At 43.1% G+C, this 20,654-nt stretch overlaps 7 protein-coding genes across 7 annotated transcripts; 4 read left to right on the top strand and 3 right to left on the bottom strand.

Moving 5' to 3' along the window:
- Positions 1–917: 917 nt before the first annotated feature.
- Positions 918–2,060, top strand: O0I10_002779 (uncharacterized protein; the record flags this gene model as incomplete). The annotated part of the gene is made up of 1 exon (XM_058482859.1): positions 918–2,060. One exon carries the CDS (start codon positions 918–920, stop codon positions 2,058–2,060), a length of 1,143 nt encoding a protein of 380 aa, XP_058346426.1.
- Positions 2,061–3,475: 1,415 nt separating this feature from the next.
- O0I10_002778 (uncharacterized protein) lies at positions 3,476–5,623 on the top strand (the record flags this gene model as incomplete). Its single annotated transcript, XM_058482858.1, has 2 exons — positions 3,476–3,668; positions 3,738–5,623. 2 exons carry the CDS (start codon positions 3,476–3,478, stop codon positions 5,621–5,623), a joined length of 2,079 nt encoding a protein of 692 aa, XP_058346425.1.
- Positions 5,624–6,657: 1,034 nt separating this feature from the next.
- On the bottom strand, positions 6,658–8,571 carry O0I10_002777 (uncharacterized protein; the record flags this gene model as incomplete). Its single annotated transcript, XM_058482857.1, has 7 exons — positions 6,658–7,370; positions 7,429–7,542; positions 7,609–7,765; positions 7,837–7,901; positions 7,976–8,084; positions 8,141–8,196; positions 8,274–8,571. The coding sequence occupies 7 exons, from the start codon at positions 8,569–8,571 to the stop codon at positions 6,658–6,660; spliced, it is 1,512 nt and encodes a 503-aa protein (XP_058346424.1).
- A 323-nt stretch (positions 8,572–8,894) lies between these two features.
- Positions 8,895–9,712, bottom strand: O0I10_002776 (uncharacterized protein; the record flags this gene model as incomplete). The annotated part of the gene is made up of 5 exons (XM_058482856.1): positions 8,895–9,045; positions 9,129–9,228; positions 9,301–9,331; positions 9,392–9,511; positions 9,569–9,712. 5 exons carry the CDS (start codon positions 9,710–9,712, stop codon positions 8,895–8,897), a joined length of 546 nt encoding a protein of 181 aa, XP_058346423.1.
- Positions 9,713–12,574: 2,862 nt separating this feature from the next.
- On the top strand, positions 12,575–13,661 carry O0I10_002775 (uncharacterized protein; the record flags this gene model as incomplete). Its single annotated transcript, XM_058482855.1, has 4 exons — positions 12,575–12,671; positions 12,748–13,338; positions 13,426–13,516; positions 13,598–13,661. The coding sequence occupies 4 exons, from the start codon at positions 12,575–12,577 to the stop codon at positions 13,659–13,661; spliced, it is 843 nt and encodes a 280-aa protein (XP_058346422.1).
- Positions 13,662–16,079: 2,418 nt separating this feature from the next.
- On the top strand, positions 16,080–17,465 carry O0I10_002774 (uncharacterized protein; the record flags this gene model as incomplete). The annotated part of the gene is made up of 6 exons (XM_058482854.1): positions 16,080–16,133; positions 16,228–16,386; positions 16,452–16,487; positions 16,546–16,923; positions 16,990–17,327; positions 17,396–17,465. 6 exons carry the CDS (start codon positions 16,080–16,082, stop codon positions 17,463–17,465), a joined length of 1,035 nt encoding a protein of 344 aa, XP_058346421.1.
- Positions 17,466–17,715: 250 nt separating this feature from the next.
- O0I10_002773 (uncharacterized protein) lies at positions 17,716–20,654 on the bottom strand (the record flags this gene model as incomplete). Its single annotated transcript, XM_058482853.1, has 13 exons — positions 17,716–17,861; positions 17,914–18,083; positions 18,141–18,537; positions 18,600–18,733; positions 18,793–18,936; positions 18,991–19,073; positions 19,130–19,196; positions 19,256–19,897; positions 19,957–20,039; positions 20,102–20,166; positions 20,231–20,302; positions 20,374–20,404; positions 20,571–20,654. The coding sequence occupies 13 exons, from the start codon at positions 20,652–20,654 to the stop codon at positions 17,716–17,718; spliced, it is 2,118 nt and encodes a 705-aa protein (XP_058346420.1).

Genomic DNA, 20,654 nt, shown 5'->3' with positions numbered 1-20,654 from the left:
TCTCTTACTCCACCTCCATCCGTTCCCGTTTTCGCAATTATCTTGAACACCTCCCACCACCCTCCCCCCGCTCCTCAATGATGGTACATTCAACAAGGAGACTATAAAAGTGACAAAGCCATAATCACATCCTGGAACACTCTTATCCATGATATCATTGACTTCTAAAGCAGGAAGTTTGTTGTTTTCTTTGTTATATGACTTGCCATCATCCTTTTGACAATGATCATCATCCTCGGCTAGCCATCGGTGCATGACATGCACTCCCCTTCTTTTGATTCCCAATCCATTTACATAGGGCACCAATAGATAAAAGGCATACACACATACACACATACTCATATAGACTAAGTATCCTCTTTGTATGCATATCAATTATACATAATGCCATTGATGCTGTTGCAATAACATCATGATCCATAAAGTATAGAATGTCACGTGCACATGCTGATTGTGATGGCACTTGATGCTTCATCAATGGTGGGTGGAGGAAGCATCCAAGTCAGGTGCTCATATGTATACGCATTCCTGAAACACATATTGTAGAACAAAGGTGGATGATCCCACACGTTTGTAATGGGTCGCCAATATCGACATGGTAGATCATCTTCTTTAAATAGCCAACCATGATGTCTTTTAGGACGCATTCCGAGCATCTAAAGTGTAAAACAAAGAGGCTTAAAACAAGGTGCGCGGGTTTAACGAGGCTGATGTACAGGATAGAATGACGACAGGTGAATGCAGAATGCTGTTGATGTAGGCTCGTGTTAATAATACGGCACAAGGCCGGCAATTTGAGATTGAAATGCACCAACTCATGTTCTTTTTGTGGAAGCACACAGACAACCTATACACCATTGTGTGCCATTAGAGGGGGGTTGATCCACTTTTCTTCTTTTCTTTTTTATGTATTTTCGATGCGTTTGGCGATCCTAGCGTTTGCTCTCTTCTTTGTACTTCTTGCTTTTGCACAGGGAGATGAGAATCGGCTGGCATTATTATTACCATCACCACCATCCTCTATTACACCAGCAGCACCCACCCCCGAAACATGGTACCAGGTTGAACCAGTGGCGAATGCCTATTTAAAAAGACAACAAGAACAAGCAGCAGCAATACCAACATCCACTGTACAACAACAACAAGATGATGATGATGATGACCAAACAGTGGTTTTAAACGTCACAACGGTGGTGGTGGCAGCGAACGACAACATGACCGAAACAACTTTAAAGGATGCAAATGACAGCAGCAGCGTCATTGCGGATCAACTTGAGGATAATCAAAATGCGTTACACGATATGACGCTTGTGGTGGTACTTGTGTGTAGCATCAGTGGGACGGCAGTGGTGATATGCGCCATCATCTTTGCATGGTTCAAGATACGCAAACATAAAAAACAACGAGAAGCCAAAAAGGCACATCATCACCATAAGCATCACTCACCATGCTCATCCATGCATTCTACTCATTCAATATCACCCAAACCCCCATTTTCCAATTGCAATCATGAGCCATGCACCAAACCAGAAAATTGGCAAGACGCTGGAGGTGGTGCTGGTAATGCTGTATCAGGGATACACAACAACAACAATCATGATCGATTATCGTCATCCGATGAATCCACTATTATTATCCCACCCCACAATGCTGGATCAACATCAGCACAACCAGCTCCTTCTGCACCAACAGAAAAGGAATTAGGGGAATCATCGTCACCATTACAGCTACCACACCCATCCATTTATATCCATAGCTCGGATTCAATATCATCCTCCACCTCTATAGCCTCTTCACAACAACAACAACAGCAGCAGGAAGTATACCACCATCTTGACACTATTCCCCCTCCTCCTGCATATACACCCACACCACCACCTGAATCCAACACACCATCATTGCTATTGATGGGACACCCTGCTGCTGCTACTGCTTCAGTACCTTCATCCATGGAACGTATTTCATTACCTGTTACCACATCCGCAGCACCTGCTGCTGCTACCTTACCCGGCTTCACGGATTCACCATTACCCTATCACAACAGAAACAGCGAGCCATGACAAAGACACATGGTATACCAGGATATCATGTTTATATTTTCTTGTGTAATAAACCAAAGCATCGGAACCCATCCATCATGGCATCATTATGCTGCGCAAATTTTCTACCATCATGATGCATAAAACCCCCCTCTATGTTATGTAACCATGAAAGCAGGATGAATGATGATACATGATTTGACATTCTTGACGGCATGGATGAGGTGTACGTGTACGTGTACGTGTGCGTGTGTGTGTGTGTGTTGAAATCAGATAAGAAAGCAACCCACCAAGCATGTACATACATACGTATGTATCATGGGAAGAATGAAAATACGTGTACATCAGCAGCAAAGGCTGTATTATTAATCTAGACGCCTTGAACTCGTGCATGTTATTCTGTAAACAGCTAAAGAAAATGACATCCATGTACACCAGTGATCCCATACGACATCAAACATTTAACCAAGCAAGGCAAATAGGGACAAGCAACCAGCCTCAAAATAGCACAAAAAGAGAAAGATCCGAGGAAGAGAGGCTTACCTGCAGTGGATCGCTCCAACCTTTAGCATGGTCTCGGCCAAATTTGGCACATCTATAACATCATTCCATGTTGTACAGGGAAACACAAAGGTCAAGCGACACAACAGTGAGTCAAAGCGAGATCAGGTTGTGTGGTATTTGCTCGCGCATTTTACCGCGGGGATTTTTCTTGTGGCCCTACCAGGAGAGAGTATTTTGAGTGACTCACTACAACTACTTCTACTAGAACCCTCCATCCCTATACACTCATGTTGGAGATCCTCTCTCCCATTCACTCACTCACACATCATCACATTACCAAGAAAGTAGGGGGGCCACATTTTATAAGTCTTGGAGTTGTAAAATGGGCAGATGGGAATACATGTAACCCGCTTGGGATGTATCTTTTTTTTTTTTTTGCTTTTGTACAAACAGTGCCACGTGGGGGTTGGGAGCACGCTGTTCATGGTCATATGTGCAGCCAATTCAATGTTGGGAAGCTCTTGTATTTGTCATCATAAGCAAAAGCCAATCGCTTTGAATGCTAACAAAGGCATTATTGAATCAATGGATGTGTGTGCGTAGGGATGTAGCATCCAAAACGGCATGTTGGCATTGTACATAGCGTCTTGAATGACTCAGCAGAGATTGGGATTTCACATCGAGATTGATATGAGAATACACGTAATGGTAACGTTCCATCATCACCCCCATGTGGGATGGCGACACAACCGCAGCATAATGTTTATGTTACAGTTGTCTTTTTCGCCAGCCAGCATGAAGATGGTGATCAAAAAGCATCTCGAACGACGATCCCCCACGAACCATCCGAGCCCCGGAGCACTAAAGTTGTATAAAAAGAACGTTTCCCAGCACCTTGTTTCACAGTTCCCCTTTTCTTTTCTTTCACAATCATGTCACGCTTGATACCCGAAAAGAAAGATGTCTTCCGCTTGATACTCGATGAGCCAGTCTCTTACTTGGGCAATACAACAGGCACAATCATTGTGAGAGGCGAAGTGATTGTCAATTTTCCCAAAGACACAGCCATTCAAGGACCCATTTCACTCGTCTTTGAAGGCATTCAACGATATTATCCATGGCGAGGTATATACATTTATAAAAGCAGCACTCGCTCCAGGGGGTCCTTTTTCCTGACATGATGTGCACACTTAGAAATCATGGATAAACAACCCACTGGCAAACCTATCGAGACCAAATTGCATGTGATTGAGCTATCATTATTGCCACCCAATTCACAAGGCATCATGCCATCGGGTATCCAGCGATTCCCTTTCGAGTTTCCTTTGCCTGGATCTCTTCCAATTACATTGCATATACCCGATCGTCTCGATATCTCATATAAGCTCACAGCCACCTTGCGTCGGTCAACCGAAGATGATTCACATGCTAGTTGGCTTGATTGGACTCGCTTTGGGAAAAGGCAAAAATTAGTAGCCACAGCTGATTTACGACTTGTACGAGCCATAGAGCCTATTCCAAGTCTTGCACCACCCACAACGTCAACACCCTCCAACACGAACAATGACGATGCTCAATCTTCATCACAAGCTGATAATCAACAACAACAACAACAACCTTCTATTCAGGCACCTGATCAAGCAACTACAGTAGGGGCTCATCGACGTACCAGTCTTGATCGATATTACGCCATAGACCAAGATGATGGCCAAATTCATCCATCGTACTATGGCCAATTCCATCTAGGACTAGCCCTTGATGAGCAACATGATCGGCTTGCTTATTCAATGGCAGGACGTACCGTTGATAATTGGAACTTGCCTGCCAGCACCCTTGAATATGGTTTACGATATCGGCTCAGCATTGACAGAACAGCGATTGCCATTGGCACCAGCGTGGGTGTGGAAGTGCTTTTAGAACCATTGACCGATGATATCAAGATCCGCTCCATAGTAACACGCATCTCCGAGACTCGAGACTATACAATGAAAGTGCCTGGTGATTACTATGGCAAGCAAGGTCAACCTGAAACACGCAAACATACCGAAGCGGTTGCCATGGTGCTTAAATGGGCCTATGGTTACCCAACGGAGCATGATGAAAGCAGCAGTGGAAGCAGTATTCAATCACTTGATGTGGGAAAGAAACAACATCAGCAACGACCCAATACAACAACCTTATCACGACGATATCGACACCATCGACATCATTGGTCCGATGATCTTTACAATGCCAATAGCACCACATCCGCAGCAGCAGCAGCAGCACCAGGAGGAGCAACAAATAGAGATACCAGCAAGGGATTACCCGATGATCCACAACATCAAGGAGGTGGCAACAACGCATATACGACCTCTGAAGAAGAAACCGATGATCCAAAGCAAGGTGAATTACTCAATCTAAAACTGTTGGATGAGCCTGTGCGAGTAGGCGAATACTTTGAAGGCCGTTTTGTCATGCCGGTGCCGACATGTGAACATACCTTGGTTCCCAACATGACCCATGCCAGCATTTCAATCAGCCATTGGTTGCATCTCATGGTGGTCCTTGAAGCGAATGGCAAAGCTTTCAAGGTGACATTGGGGACGCCTGTACGCTTGCTTGATTGTCGCCTTGTGGCAGCCGATGATGAACGTCAAACAATTCTACCGCCTCCTCCCAGTTATGAAACCATCGAAAAGGGAAATCCTTTAATGACCACAACAGCAAGCAATACAACCGAGTTTTGGTTACAACGATGGCCCATCACTCAAGATGCTGTTTGGGGCACATGCAATCGATGTCCTTGTCAACTCAAGCAAATGCCCAAAGATAAACGACCCACATCATCAGCAACAACAACAACGCCCACTTCTAAAGCGACCAAAGGCAAACGACCTACTTCTATGCTGTTTTCCTCTTTACCATCCACCATTCATCGCCCCTCACCTACTTTATCACCTGCGGCTTCTTCATCATTGGGTGGTGTATGCAACACGATGACGACTTCATCCACCACCGTCACCACAGCATCTTCACAACAGGCACCAGCTTGCTTACAACCCGAATGGGGACCACCTCCATGTTATTCAGAGCAGTAATTTATCTCTTTTTCCCTCTTTCTTTGGTCTCAACACCTGTACGTACACACACACATTTATATACATACACACATACAATGTCCAATTTAGTATATCCACACACACACCTCATAATCATATACATATATAAGCGATCAACCGCATCTTTTTGTACTTTGCTAATCACACACACACATGTATTCCCTCTCTCTCTTTCTGCATCCTTTGCGTTGTCATGTAGAAAAGAAAATAAAATCAGATATTCTGTAGTAATCATTCTCCCGAATCGGTCCTATCGAAATAGGCATGATTTTCCATTTCTGTGTTCACCCACCGACCCACCACAACCAACAATCACACCATCCACAGGCAGCTGTAGCCGCTTGTTTATGTTGTTTACAAGCAGCAACAATCTTGACAGCTATTGTTACAGGGCCCCAATAAGCATTATATATATAGCTAGACACCGATCGTCATTCACGTGAAAAAAATGTGATGTTCAATGTCATGTGTGCAAGTGGTGGAAGTGGTGGTACTGTTGTAGACTACATCGATAAGAAAAATGACTCAGTGTGATCCTTGTCCAATCCGAAGCGCTCCTCTATCATGATGAACTGCAGCCGCCGACGGAGTCTATAACAAGGTCTCCCTCTAAAGCGGTATGCATACCCCTTAGCTTACGTACAATGGATTCCCACCGTACCAAAAACAAACTCGCAAAAAGAAGAGAGAGAGAGGTCTCACCAAAGATAATCTCTGATTCTTCTTTTCGGACCCTGTGTAACCATGAGCCTATATGCGTCGGCCTTTTGACGTACAATGGGTCAAACCTGCATAAATTTCATGCCACCCACCCCCACCCACCCACGCATCATAAATGTTGTCAATTCCAATCCATAAAATCGTTGCATCAGCTACACACATAGGATTGTTGAAGACTACGGGCTCATAAAATGGATTCACAAAGCCATCCTTTCTATCATCCTCATGCAATCATTTTTCATTCCTCCTGCTACTACTGCCATTTGTTTATGTGATGTTCCAATGCTTTTCTTCTATGACCATTCATCTGACGAGCTAAGAAGGATATTGGCTTCACCGATATCTGGCAAACTACTACCACGTTGATGATGGCTTGTCGTGCTACTACAACCCATAAGACCACCGCCGCCGCCATTGCTTGAGGCTGTTGTGGTGGTAGGTGTTACTGCACTGCATCCGTTGCTGTTGAATTTGGGTGAAGTTTGCATGCTCCAATAGACCGTACGTTCATGTCGATCATGTCCAGCGTAATAACCAGGAGGGGATGTTGTTTCATTATCTTGGCCATCATCATAAAAGAAAGGGGATAGTTTGGATTGGGTATAGCGTTCGATGGAATACAGGTCTGGAATCCGCATCATTTCATCATAAGGTAAATTGGCAATATGGATGGGTATTGAACATTCGCAATGGAAGGTGGTGGATCGTTTCAAGAAATGGGTCTCTTCCATCGTCACTCTCAGTAACAAATCATATGTTGTACGTATATGGCGAGATGAAAAGGTGGGTGACACCATCAATGTAGGAATCGAAAAGACAATGGAGGATGATGTTGATGGTTCTGGTATGGTGGCATCCAATAGTTCATGGGTTTGTTGTCGAACAGCAGTGCCTCGTTGTGTCGCTAATCTTCCTTGATGATGACGTCGAAACCTGTATGCCATGTTGGTGATCTTGATATCAGAATTCAATGGCACCATGTTCAATTGCATGGATAAAAGCTCATCTAAAGTAGTAACATGTTACTACATCGTCGTCGATATTAGCTAGGAATATACACTTACCTGGACAATAGCATTGCTTGTTGAATTTGGCCACCAAGTGTGCAAGAGCATGCTGTTTCTTAGATCCTCCATGGTTCTCCTTGAAAAGTGTGGTTCGAAATGTCCAATCCTTATCTACATGGTGTATACTACATTCAGCAATGTGACATCATCCCTTTATGCAAGCATACGTGTACGTACCTGGAGAAGCAGCAATGATGGGTCGATAAGGCGTGATACACTTTTTGCTCATTGTATTGGTTTGTCCAGCAGGGCCATCAGCATGAGCACACCAAATGTATCGAATACTGAATCCAGGAGGGTCATCAACAGAAGGTGGGTAATTAACATTGGGGAACTGCAACATTATCAAGCAATCATCTATTAGCGTCAGCGAGAGTAGTAGTAAACATGCATAATAAATGTTACCTTTAAGATAAAAGGAAATTCATGTTTTCCAGCATCCAGCTCCTCCCATGGTGATTGTGCATAAGCTATATCCATAATCATGGCGTTAATAAGGGGAGATGATGATAAACGCCTCCCCCCTCCTTCTTGGCTGACTTACGTTTCATTTCATCACCCCATACTGTATGCTCCGTCTCAAAAAAGGTCGTCGTTGCTTGTTGACATAATCCATCATCCAGCTTTATCATGGCCGTCTCCTCTGCATAAAACTAAGAGATCATTGAATAACAAGATCCAAACTTCGATCCCACAACAATCATCATACCTTGATTCGAATGCGTGTCAAGTAAAGCCGATCCACTGCATGTAAAATGACTTTGCCTACAACATGCAATGCATCATCCATGTCATGAATAGCGTTGGTGGGGGGGAATCCAATATGCAAGATGATAACTAACCTTTGACTATCCTATTGGGTCTTATGATCACTTGAGTGTCCCCATCAAATTCTATATCAATCGATGTGTTACTTGTCGGCATAGGTGAAGTCGGAATAGGGCCATGGAGTTGCGATGGCTGATGAACGAAATGGTCGAGAAACCCCCTTGGAGAACCACTCCCAATGGAGATACTATGGTGCTGCTGATGTCGACGTGATGTCAACGAAGGTTGTGTAGACGTCAATTGCTGCGATCGTGAATGCTGATGGCGTGGTCGATGAGGAGGGTTGTTGGGTAACTGCACGTTGTGTGACATTGTCTAGAGGAACAAATAAAAGAAAGAAAAGAAAAGAACAAAGATGTGATATGAATGCGTCGTTCCTAAAGTGCGTGATAAGGCTTCTACATGATCTGCCAGGAGACCTTTTCGGGGTCACTGATATAGTAATCACCCCATACATACATACACACTTTTACATGTAAATGTTGAGCTTGTTGTTGCGGTGATACAAAGCAGCATGATGAAAGCATGTTCTTATGGAAATGGATGTTTGCTAGTGGAGCAGTACGTGTTTCTAATGAATACGACGACTAATTTATACACAAAAGTGATGACAATCATACTTTATTTTCTTCTTCTCACTTTCCAACAGTAAATTCGCCATCATTGTGGTAGATTGCTTGATCAAAGAGATGCAATCCAAGCCCTTCACCTTTGGTACGTTGTAATTGAGTCAATCCCTTGCACACTTTTTCAATTGCATTCACACGTTCCGTCAAATGCTTGCTCCTGTTGTGTTACAAGCCAAGATAGTATTAGGCTCCTGTTGTTGGGTCATGCGCATATCGTAAACAAGCGAACCACAGGCTTACTTCAAGTAGTGTTTGAATTCTCGATCGTCTGAATTAATGGCAACACGCGTCATGTTCAAAAGTGACTCGTTCACCTCCTTCTCAAGAACAAGGCTGGCCTCTAACATCATATACACGTCCTTTGTCAACAATAATAAATCACCACCACCACCATTTTAGAAACAACACGTACCAATAGCTATGTTTGCAGTCCCATATTCAGCCTATCATTATAAATTAGATGTCGTTGCAGTGTCTCTTTTCTCTTCTTCAAGACAACGTACTTTGGGTTGAGGAACATCTTTGATCAAGGCAACCCCACCACGCGTCTCCTGATAATCAATCAAAAGTTGTACACGTTCACCTTCACGTTCAGCTTGCTCTAAAAAGTGCTTTTCCAACCCCTAATAAATTTATGAGTAATTTCGTATGAGATGCAAGGAAATGCTATAAAACGGTACAGGGAGAGCAATATCGTCACGCCCAAAGTATGCTGCAGTCGAAAGGTATTGTTGTTGGGCAATTTGATCTATTTGGATTTGGCTGTTGATGACATCTTCGGCCTCAGTCGAAAAGTTTTGCTTTGCAATAGACGCGTTGACCATTGTGGGGGTGGTGTGATGTTAAGTAAAAGGTGCAAATGAGAAAAAAAATAAAAAGCAAAAGGCGCATTTATATCCTCTATGCACTAGCATTTGGCTTTGAAACTTTTCCAGGATTCATCCATGATTGTAACACCTGCCTACTATGTAGAGTTTGGTCATCTGCAAAGCTGTCACGTAAACAAACATCAAATAAAGCGACTTGTATCCTGTGGTCATTGTATGGTTCTTTTCAAGGGAACCCCCCAGTGCCGATAATCTTTTGATGATCGTTTCCCCACACATATGAAAAAGTGAAACATTTTCATGCAAACTTTTAACAGCAGCATGAACCCACTCCGACTGAGTAGGATACATAACTTGTGGGGCAATGAGCACATGCCAATCAGCGAGATCACACCTTTGAGCTTTGCTGGCACTTTAAAAGAAAAGGATGCAATCTCGATCTCAAGAGGTAATCCTTATAAGGAGCAACGAGTCATGGGTGCGTTCGTGGCTTCCAAAAGGGAAGCATCTATCTGCTTTATGCATGTTAACTTTGGCTCCAATATGGCGTGATTCTCGCTTGTAGCATAAATGGATGAGCAGATGCTCCTCTTGAAGCACACTTCTTCAACTAGATTTGAGTAACCTGACATTTTCATGATGCGCACGAGCCACGTAAAACCATACGTAGGGTTATGGTTTGTATTGAATTTCGACAAGTAGTACCTGATAGCTAATCAGCAAACATGCATACCGTCGTATCAATTGATTAATGAAGCGTTTGTATGCAAAGATTGGGAAGTTGATACGTGTTAATTTCATCATGCAAAGTCGCTATCAAGCAACATTTTCGAGTATGGTGATGGTTCAAGTATCGACCCACAACTCATAGGCAGCTTGTCTTTTTTTGCTCATACAAGATACTGTAGAAGGAAAGTAATCTCGGATATTGAAAGCCGTTCACACACCACACTTTTCTACGAGGACTAACCACTGTATCACCCAGCCTCCCAAAAATCATCCATGCGTCACCATAGCAACGGAATCTATAGGGCACCTTGAGTTGGCTCAATAAGAGTAATGGTATGTCCTTTGAAAGATTTGGGCAACCATCATCTAATTTACAGGGGCAACAATGACCACTGTGTACAAAACGCCGCCTCAATTCTTTGTTCCAGCAACGGCCACAATAAGATCTGTGCGCCATTGTATCATCAAATAAAGAGCATACAAGGACACAATGGACATGGCTGATGGCATGAAATGAGCTTCGTGTTGCATACTCAAAGAAAACCATACGATGTACAAGAATAGATTCTAGAGGCCTGTTATTAATCGGTATCCAATCCATTTACCTATGTACATGCTAGACTTGTATCGGAGCAGGCAAAAGGGGGTTGTGTGGTGGGGAGATCGGTAAGCAACTTTGAAAAAGTAAAAAGAAAAAAGATCATCTTTATAAATGACAAGCGTCAAAGCCGCGCTTATCACCATGACAGCTAAGCTTCCCCCTTGTTCACATATTAGATGCATGTATATATAGCCCATGTCATTTATGTCTTTACAGAATTTCCTTTTCGTCTACGAAGGGGAGGAGATGAGGAGAGAAAAAGAGCGAAGAAGAAAATGCTCGGGCCAAAGCGCCGTGGTGTAATGGAGATATGAGTTTCCTCAAATGCAACTCAGCGTACAGATTGTGTGACACTACATGCATGATGATGTTGGACAAACGACATGAGTATCGAAACAGGTTCACATACCATGTACCCATTGACACAGGAGGATAGTAAAGATTTTTAGGTTTAGAGCTACGCATCATGGTTTTGCTCGATGGATGTGAAGAGGGCTATGCTTGTAAATTTGAAAAAGGATGATTCATGCAACATCATCATGCTGCAGCATTAAGGCAAAATCGTTTGGATACATGGTATTTTGAATACATGGCGTGTCAATTAATGCAACACAACATTGGTGCCTCGATTGAGATCATCTTGAGCTGCCATTCGCTTACAAGTAGGGTCATAGCCATGGATTGTGTAGTAGGGTAAGGGTAAGCGGACTTGAGGGCTATTGGTCTCCGAAACGGTGATTGGCGTTTTTATGGGACCTTAAGGCTTAGTGTCAGTTCTTTTATTGCAGGAGAAGAAGCCCGCTTGCCACTAGAATAGGAAGGAGAGTGATATAATTTTTGAATAGTGGCAAGGGATGAACAAGATGGAAGATGGATCTGGGAGTAAGGGAGAAGGGGAGAAGGAAATAAGGGAGTCATAGAGTGAGTGGTTGTAGTTGTAGTAGTAGTCGTAGTAGTAAAAAGCGTCATCATCATTATCATTCAGGAACGCATTGGGTAATCCAAGAACAGGCGGGTCTGTCAACCTGCCTCTCCACCCACCCCCCCTTGTGATTCACCTACATGCTATAATATTATTATGTATTCACCCATCATCCTATGAGCACCGCTATCCACATACATATGTGTAAAGGGAGCAGGAGGTAAAAGAAAAGATTTCCAAGTCTGTACCACGTTAAAAAGCAAAATACGATCCATGTCCCATTCCATCGCCTTATTCCTTTCTTCCCTCTCTCACACACTTACTGTCCTTCACAGCTTCTCGCTCTCTTCTTTCAGCCCACTCACACTCCCTTAAACAAATAACCCTCTCTCTCGACAGCAATCACTCTTTACCGTTGTCCTTATTCCCTCTTTGTTGGTTTACTTACTTCCTAGCACACGCACCAAACGATAGTAACCAACTCTTGCCCTTTGCCTCTTTCTAATCACACACAATCACACACACACTCCTCTTTTACAACCCTTTTCGTTGAGCAATCTCCCTTTCTTCCCTTTCTCACTTCATTCCCGAACCGCAAACAACAGCAATGGAATCTGACTTTGGTTTTGACGAATACATCATTTCCAACACCTACACCGATGTTCCCAAGCTCGAGTCCTATGACGCGCAGCTATATCCTTCAGGTAAAAAAAAAAAGTGATATTTGCAAGTGAATACGAGTACTTGTAGTAGGAGAGATTTTAACATGTCATCTTATAGATGGTATGGGTTATATGTGCGAGCCTGTTACTGCTACGGCCACTGCAGCAGCAGCGTTGGGTGCGATGCCTATTCCTACGACCACTGGCACAGCCTTGGATCATCATCAACAGCATCAAGCCTTTTTACCTTCGAGCCCCGATGAGTCGTCTTCATCTTCTTGCTTGTCGGTGGTGCACTCTCCCCCTGTTACGACTCCCCCGCTTCTTTCATGTTCTCCGACTACCACAGCAGCACCACCCGCTGGTCAAGTCATCTCGGAAAAGCTGGCACAAGTGAACAAGCTACCAGAGTCATTTTTGCCCGAGTTTCATCAATACTCGAAGGAGACGTATGAGAATGGTACTTCAAACAGCAAAAAGCGCAAACGACATCAACGGGACGATGAACAGGATGGCTCTTCGGATGATTTGGATAACAATGGCAACGATCCTGAAAGCGGTTTATCAGCTGCAGAGATGCGTCGTCAAATCCATATTCAATCCGAACAAAAAAGGCGTGCCCAGATCAAGGATGGGTTTGATGAATTACGACAACATTTGCCTGGATGTGGCAACAAAAAGATGAGCAAAGCTACCTTGCTCCATCGAAGTAAGTTTTGGGGTGGTTTCCATGGATACTGGGTTTCTATAATTATATCATCACAACCCCCTTTTTAACACATTCATTCTACTTTAGCTGTCCAACACTTGACACATCTCAAAAGTACACAAGCTGCATTGCTATCCGAACTTGAACGATTAGTGCATGAAAATGAACAACTACGAAAGTAAGTGGCGTGGCATACATGCGTGCATGGTACAAGTAGTACTAGAAATGATGAGCTGACCTTATCATCATCATCATCCAGGTTCCAAGATTCGGTGCTGCAAAAGCAAGCTCTTGACCGAATGTACCAAATGGGCGCCATGTAAAAGTTTTCATCACACACACAACACCTTCAAACCCATACGCATGCACAAAACTTTCCAACCATCCATAACACTCAAGATTCCCCCCAAGGCTTACCTTCATCTCCTCTATTTTTCTTTATTTTCAACGAGGGATGATTTATTTCTTTCTGAACGAGTTTCGGCACCCACTGCTAAGCTTGTTCTCTATGGCTGTTTACCTGATAAACTAATTAAGCATTTCGAGCATGTCCTTTTCAGTTCTTTTTTTTTCTTTATTCGTCACGCTTCGCTTCTTCTTTAATACACTTTACCATAGTTTTGATCTTTTTGTCATTTCGATTCTGTATAAGGTGAAAAAAATCAATTTCAAACCTATATCATCCTTGCTCCTCTCTTCTTTTTCCCATTGATTGGTGTATCTTAATGATGATGATGACATACAGGGTCTCGTGTAACAATGAATTAACCAAGGAAGATACAACAAATGTATTTTTATTTCAATCAATGTATGGCCAAGTTTATGTTTTATTGGAGATTCGCCACAATGAAGTATAAAGTAATATGCCATGTGGATGATGGATGTTCATTGTCAATTAGACTTAGCGTGTGTGTGGCGTAGCTGTACCACCGTTTCACTTTGTAATCCACGTCAACCACCATTCCTTATGCCCGGTCGCCACCGCGATTGTGTGCACAGACATCTTGCCTGCTTCTTTGTCCCGCCACTTGTAAAAGGCATCATCCACACACACACACGCACACACACCCTTTCAATACCCGTCTCGTTTATGTAAGCATGGTAACAGTCACTTGCGAGGATACTTGTTTTAAAATAGATACACCCGATGAGTATGGGAGATGTCATACATACGCAGTAACAAAGATCGTGGCACGGGGAAGAAACAATAGGAGTTTTGGACGGAGCATCAGCAACATACGTAGAGTGGCACTACAACTACTATGCACACCTTCAACAACGCCATAAGCAATGTTCAGGTACATGTAGCATCATACAATAGCTATAAATGAAAATGCATTATCATAAGGGTATTTGCCTTTTCAACCAAGTTGGGTATTTAGGCATGTATGACAGCATGGGGTCTTTTTAGCAAATGGGGTTGTCTCAGATCAGAAACCTGTGCATGGTTGGTTGTTGTATGTTGTGCGCAATTAGGTGTGTCGGGTACCGGTGGTTGTGTATATACGCCACAATGCCCAATTATTATTAGCCGCGGATACGTGGTGCTGCCTGTCATTAAAAAAGTCATTAGTGCCTCTTCACTACACCACCCACACACTCATAGTGGGCTCCGTTTCAATCTATTGGCCCTGTTAAATGACATGTTGGAATGGGGCTGAAGCCTCGAATTAAGCACGAGAAATAAAAAGATTACATGGCGTATCATCCGTTAAAGGAAAAAAGAAGGGGATTACCCATGAGAATGTGCATGGACATACAAGGTGTTGCTCCACATGCAATTATGCACATGTCCACGCGAGCATCCACTTTGTTGGAGCCCAAAATTAGAAAAAAGCGTTGTGTGTCAGACAGCCTAATCACCTTATATCCTTGCCTCATTTTGTATCTCTACACCTTCTCACTCATTCAATTCTCCCCTGTCCTCTCCCCTGGACAACCGGGTGAATTCATCATCCAGTAGTAACCATGCACGGTGGATGCAATAAAAGGATACACTATTTATAACTGCAGTACATTTTTAATACAATAACTCAAAATCGACGATCGTCGTCGTGCTCCATGTGCTGAAATAACAATCATGTTGGTGGTGGCTTTATCCATTAGAACAAAAAAAGATCAATGCTACATACATACCTAATGGCTATTGTAGTAAAGGAACATTGCTCATGATACGTTTACATGATGATGCCTTGTTGCCATGATACCATGATGAGGATGGTAACCTTGGCATCAGTAGTAATCCGATGCTATTGATCATCGCCCTTTTTTTCTCACACAGGGTCTCACCTGAGATTTTACAACAACAACAACAAGGCAATAACATAGCCGGAACGAAGCTTCATTCAACTTGTGCAACAAAGTCTATTAAGGGTAGCGTTTCCCCCTTTTTTTACGTGGCAGAAATGCTCGAGTGGTACATGGCAACATCTCGAGTATGTATTTTTGGCACATAGCTTGTGTAACTTTGATGATGATGCCAGCCAGTGTGGTCAGCATGCAAAACCGAAAAAAACTCCTGGGTCAAATCGTGGGTGTGTGGGTGTGCGTGTAAGGTTATGACGATGTATGAGCGTGCGCGTAAAACAGCGTGCACTCGTCCACTCCAACTGCTCAATCGGCTACCGTACCGCTTGTTGCTGCGTTTCAAAAATATAAATACCAGGCAGTGTGTCCTGTCATTCAAGTCTGTTCTCTCCCTTTTCTTCTTTTCTCTCCCTCTGCTGATTTTGCTTTGTGATATGGGTCGTAAAAAGATCAAAATTCAACCAATCCAAGATGATCGTAATCGTCAGGTAAAAAAAAAAGAACGAGACTCGTAAATAAAGTAGGATCGAAAACTCACACTCACACACACGCACACGTGGTGAATGGCATCATCATACATAGGTCACCTTTCTCAAACGCAAGCATGGATTAATGAAGAAGGCATACGAATTGAGCGTGTTGTGCAATTGTGAAGTGGCCTTGATCATTTTCAATGCACATGGGAAGCTTGTCCAATACTCTAGCACGCAAATCGATCGCATTCTGATGAAGTACACAGAGGTAAGATATGGCTAAATCAATGGCTTGTAAAGATGACATGACTAATGATGGGCTTGATTTTATAGTATGATAAGCCATTTGAAGGAAAAACAAACAAAGACGTAAGTCGTATCCATGGCAACAATGAGAACAAAGGCATTGACATATGGCTCATTGTAGTTTGCTGAAGCTGCAAGACTCAAAGAGGAAGCCATGGAGAAAAAGAAACAACAACAGCAAAAGGCGATGGCTGGACATACCAATGGCTCTATGAAAAATGGCAAAAAGTATCAGCGTAATAACAACAACGACGATGACGATGACGACGACGACGATGACTACATCGATGACAGCCAAACATCGGTACATACAATGGATCTGCAGGTACCGATACAAGATCAATCGCAGCATCAGCCACTGCAGACACCGGATATGTACATACAACAACAACAGCAACGCATGCATGATTTGTATCGTGTTGAGACACCGCCCCATCATCCTAATCGTCATCCGCAAGCTTCATCCATGATGCCCTATCGTCCCGTTTACATGCCTGAGGTATGTATGCCTATCTCCTTTTCGTTTTACTTTTAAGCCTGATATTAAGAAATCTATTCACTATAGGGACAAATGCAGCCCTACACTTCTGGTCCACCACCTACGCCTCCCATTTCGCAATACAACCACAACATTCGTATGCCAGCAGCGCATTTGCCACCTGAGCCACCCGTTGTCAATTCATCTATTGCATCCTCGTCGTCGTCATCCAATTCTATGTTTCTATATCCAGAATACTATCATCAATCTATGCACCCTTCACAACCACCCTTACCATCAGCACCCAATCTATTTCCTTCAACACCCTTAACTGGAAATAGTCCTATACAATGGCCACCTCCTAATCCAGCACATCATTCGCAACCAAAAAGTTATATGCATTCGCCTGTCATTCCTTCATCAGGGTAAGGGTCCTTTTACATACATACATGCATGCATGATTGAACTTTAAACTCAATTGGAAACCACATAGCAGACATATCCTACCACCGGATACCACCGTACAAGAACCACCCAAGCGAACAGGGCCAAGATCAACGTGATCAAAGTCTCACACGTATATGCAATGTATATAGTTTCATCAAGGCGATGGTATGCTCTTTTCTTTCCCTCTCATTTAGATTCGTTTATTATGCACTTTTTTTGTATATGTTGGTGTTGTTTGCTATGCCGGTCATATTATAGTTTCATATGCACATATATGTTGTTGTATAAAAGGAGAAGCAAATTCAATCAATGTTGTTGTTTTTCAATCGTCTTTATAATGATGATGATGATGTACAATAATCGCTACTATCGCTCTTCGTCTAATACTCGAAAAACACCGTCGCTTGTCAATTCCAGCACGCCTTCCTTTTCCCAAAACTCCAAAGCCTCCAATACTAAGTCCACATCCACATTGAGCGTTTCGGCAATTTGATCATCTGTGAAAGCTTGGTCTATGCATAAATTAGCCACTTGACAAATGAGGAAGGTCCATTCTCACATTACCTGAATCATTGAAAACCGATATCACCAATGCTTTGATTGAATCCACTCTAAACTCGGCTGTTCGATCTCCAAATTCGAGCTCGACAGTAATACATCCTTGTGTCGGTGACCATTTGAGCTTTCGATCCGTCTTGTATCCTCTAAACTGGGCTTCAAATCGTTCCATTGACCTTTTTTGAAATATACAATGAGCCACATGCATGAAAGGGTACATTATGCCAACCTACTGGACTATTTCAGGATGCAGCTGCACTGGTTTTTCCGGGTCCTCATCCTCATCCTCGTCATCCTCATCATCAGCGTTTTTCCGAGGCCAATAGTGACGTGAAAGAACCATGCCGTGAAATGTATCTTGTACTCCCACATTGTCATCATGTATCTGCCGGTCAATGCGTTTGCTTTCAGCAAGGTCCTTCAGCATGATATCGCAGCTCATCATCGTGTTGGCAGGAAATCGCTGCTTGAGAAGCTCGAGTTTGGCCATCTCTTCATCCGTATCATAGTCTTTCACCATAAAGAGCTCCTTGCTAAGCTTGGCTTGATAGGCCTTTACAAAACCGGCAGCCGAACCACACATGCTGATTAAGATGGCAGTTGGATCAATAGCAATGCGACGAAGGCGTTCTATTGTTTTCCTTTGTAAATAAAAAAGCGCTTCATGCCATTTAACAAAGACCATAACTCACCTCGTTCATCCATTTCTTCTTTGCCTTCGAGCTCACCCTCCTTGAATGTGTAAATGTCATCATCCGATAATCCATACTCTTCGCCCTCCCGTATCATATCCACAACGGCTGCAACAGCATCATTTCGTTTCGTTCTAATCATTGTCCATAAGTGGCTATCCTTATCTTCAATGTCGTTCATTTTGGTAGATACCTGAGATATGTGCGTACGCTATCGATGATTGGCAAAAGAATATCACACGATGGATCAAGCTCACGGAGGCATTGTACACATAACACGCATTGTTGCAGGATCGCTGTAGGCCATACGCTCAGTTTCAACAGTCGCGCTTGAAATCTATCCCCCATCACCATTAGTAAGTCTCTCTCTCTTACTCACAATAACACTTACTCTTTAAGAACAGCTTCCTTGATTCGATGTAATAAGATGTTGTCGTTGCCAAGCTTTTCAGGTCGTTTCTTGCATGCAATACGCTAAAGCAGAACAAGGTATTAAAGGATGGGCATGGATCATGAAAATAGCAATATACCTTGAGATCAAGAACCACACTTTCAGAAGCAGGATACTCCGTGATGATATCGAAAATCCTGCTCAATCTATTTTGTGATAGCATCATTAGACAAAATTCACATGAGTGGCTATTCACTATACTTGCCTTGTATCAAAGAATATCTTTCGAGCAAGATGTTCGACTTTGATCTTCGCTCGCAAGAAATCATACCACTGCTCTTCCTCTATGTCACGGGCCAACCAAATAAACGAGAGCCATGGAAGTAAGACCTGCCGTGTCCATAGCATGGTATCATCAAGGATCGATTCTTGGCCAATGTCATCCACCCAATCAGCATCCAGTGTCAGCTTTTCTTGCAGCCTGTTCTGGACAAGAGGTGTCATATCTGCTGTAAGTCCAAGTGCATGAATTTGATGGCATGTGTTCTTGAATGAAATCAAAGCGTCGTCTAAAGCGGGTGGATCCTCATCCATCATGATGGCGGCTCCCGAGCTGATGATGCGTTCAATGATAGCTTGCAGTTGCTGATTGGAAAGTGTGGCAGCGTCGGTAAAATAGGGTATATCGCTTTCAAGATCTTCATAAAGCACACGCGTGTCATATCCATTCAATAGCTCAGGCACCCAACAAGGTCGTCGTGTCTCAAATAACGCAAAGCCCTCAAGGTAAAATGCATCCCGCTTTCTGTCGAATTCAGCTTTTCCAGACGCCAGCGTCGTGAGCAGATTTCTTGAACAGATTTGCTTGAGATGTGTCTTCAGCTTTGGAGAGCTTAATGGACTATTGCTGTTGTTGCATAAAGATGTACTTAGTCGATTGTACTTCGTTGTACAGCCAAAACTTACATAAGCAGTGGCATTTTGAGAGGGTTCTCAATCGTTTGATAAATCGCATACAATTGTGAAATGAATTCCTCCAGACTCATATCCTATTCATCTCGTATTAGTTTTTCAAGTTGTATTTCATGTCGTTCAAAGAAGGTGTACTTGCATTGTTTGTCATCCATCGTTCTAGAATAGGCTGTGCCTCGGTCTTGAAATAATCCATCACTAAGGCTAAAAAGGATCCATATGTTAATGCGATCCTTCTTTTCCCTCTTGAGTCATAATCCAGGCTTACCAAGATAATAGTCATGGATCAACTGTTCCGGGAGCTTGTTGTCGACGAAGCATTTGACTGGAGAATCACGAACTATCGACAAAATGCAGGAACAACTCTATCAGTATCGTCGTTGTACAAGCTTGGGGTCCATTTCAACATACGAGTCAAGACGCGTGGTGGCAGCTCAGAGATCTGTAGAATGTCTTTGATCGTAGGTGGTTGTTGCTGTCAAAGGGAGCCAATGGGTTCGCTGTCGTTAGATTGCTGATCGCGTCGTCAAGTGAAAAGGATGTACCTGCTACGCAAAACCAAAGTTCAGCAAAGGGCGGGCGACATGACACATTGCACGGCTACTCACTGTGTCTGCACCATAATTCTTTCGATGCTGGATATTGAACCAGTGGATTGCTCGTTCGAGTTCAAGATTGGAAGGCAAGACCAT

The sequence above is a fragment of the Lichtheimia ornata genome (assembly GCF_029851405.1).
Source record: "Lichtheimia ornata isolate CBS 291.66 chromosome Unknown scaffold00008, whole genome shotgun sequence".
Classification (NCBI taxonomy): domain Eukaryota; kingdom Fungi; phylum Mucoromycota; class Mucoromycetes; order Mucorales; family Lichtheimiaceae; genus Lichtheimia; species Lichtheimia ornata.
Note: the sequence above shows the minus strand (reverse complement) of the source record. Positions and strands in the feature narration are given on the sequence as shown.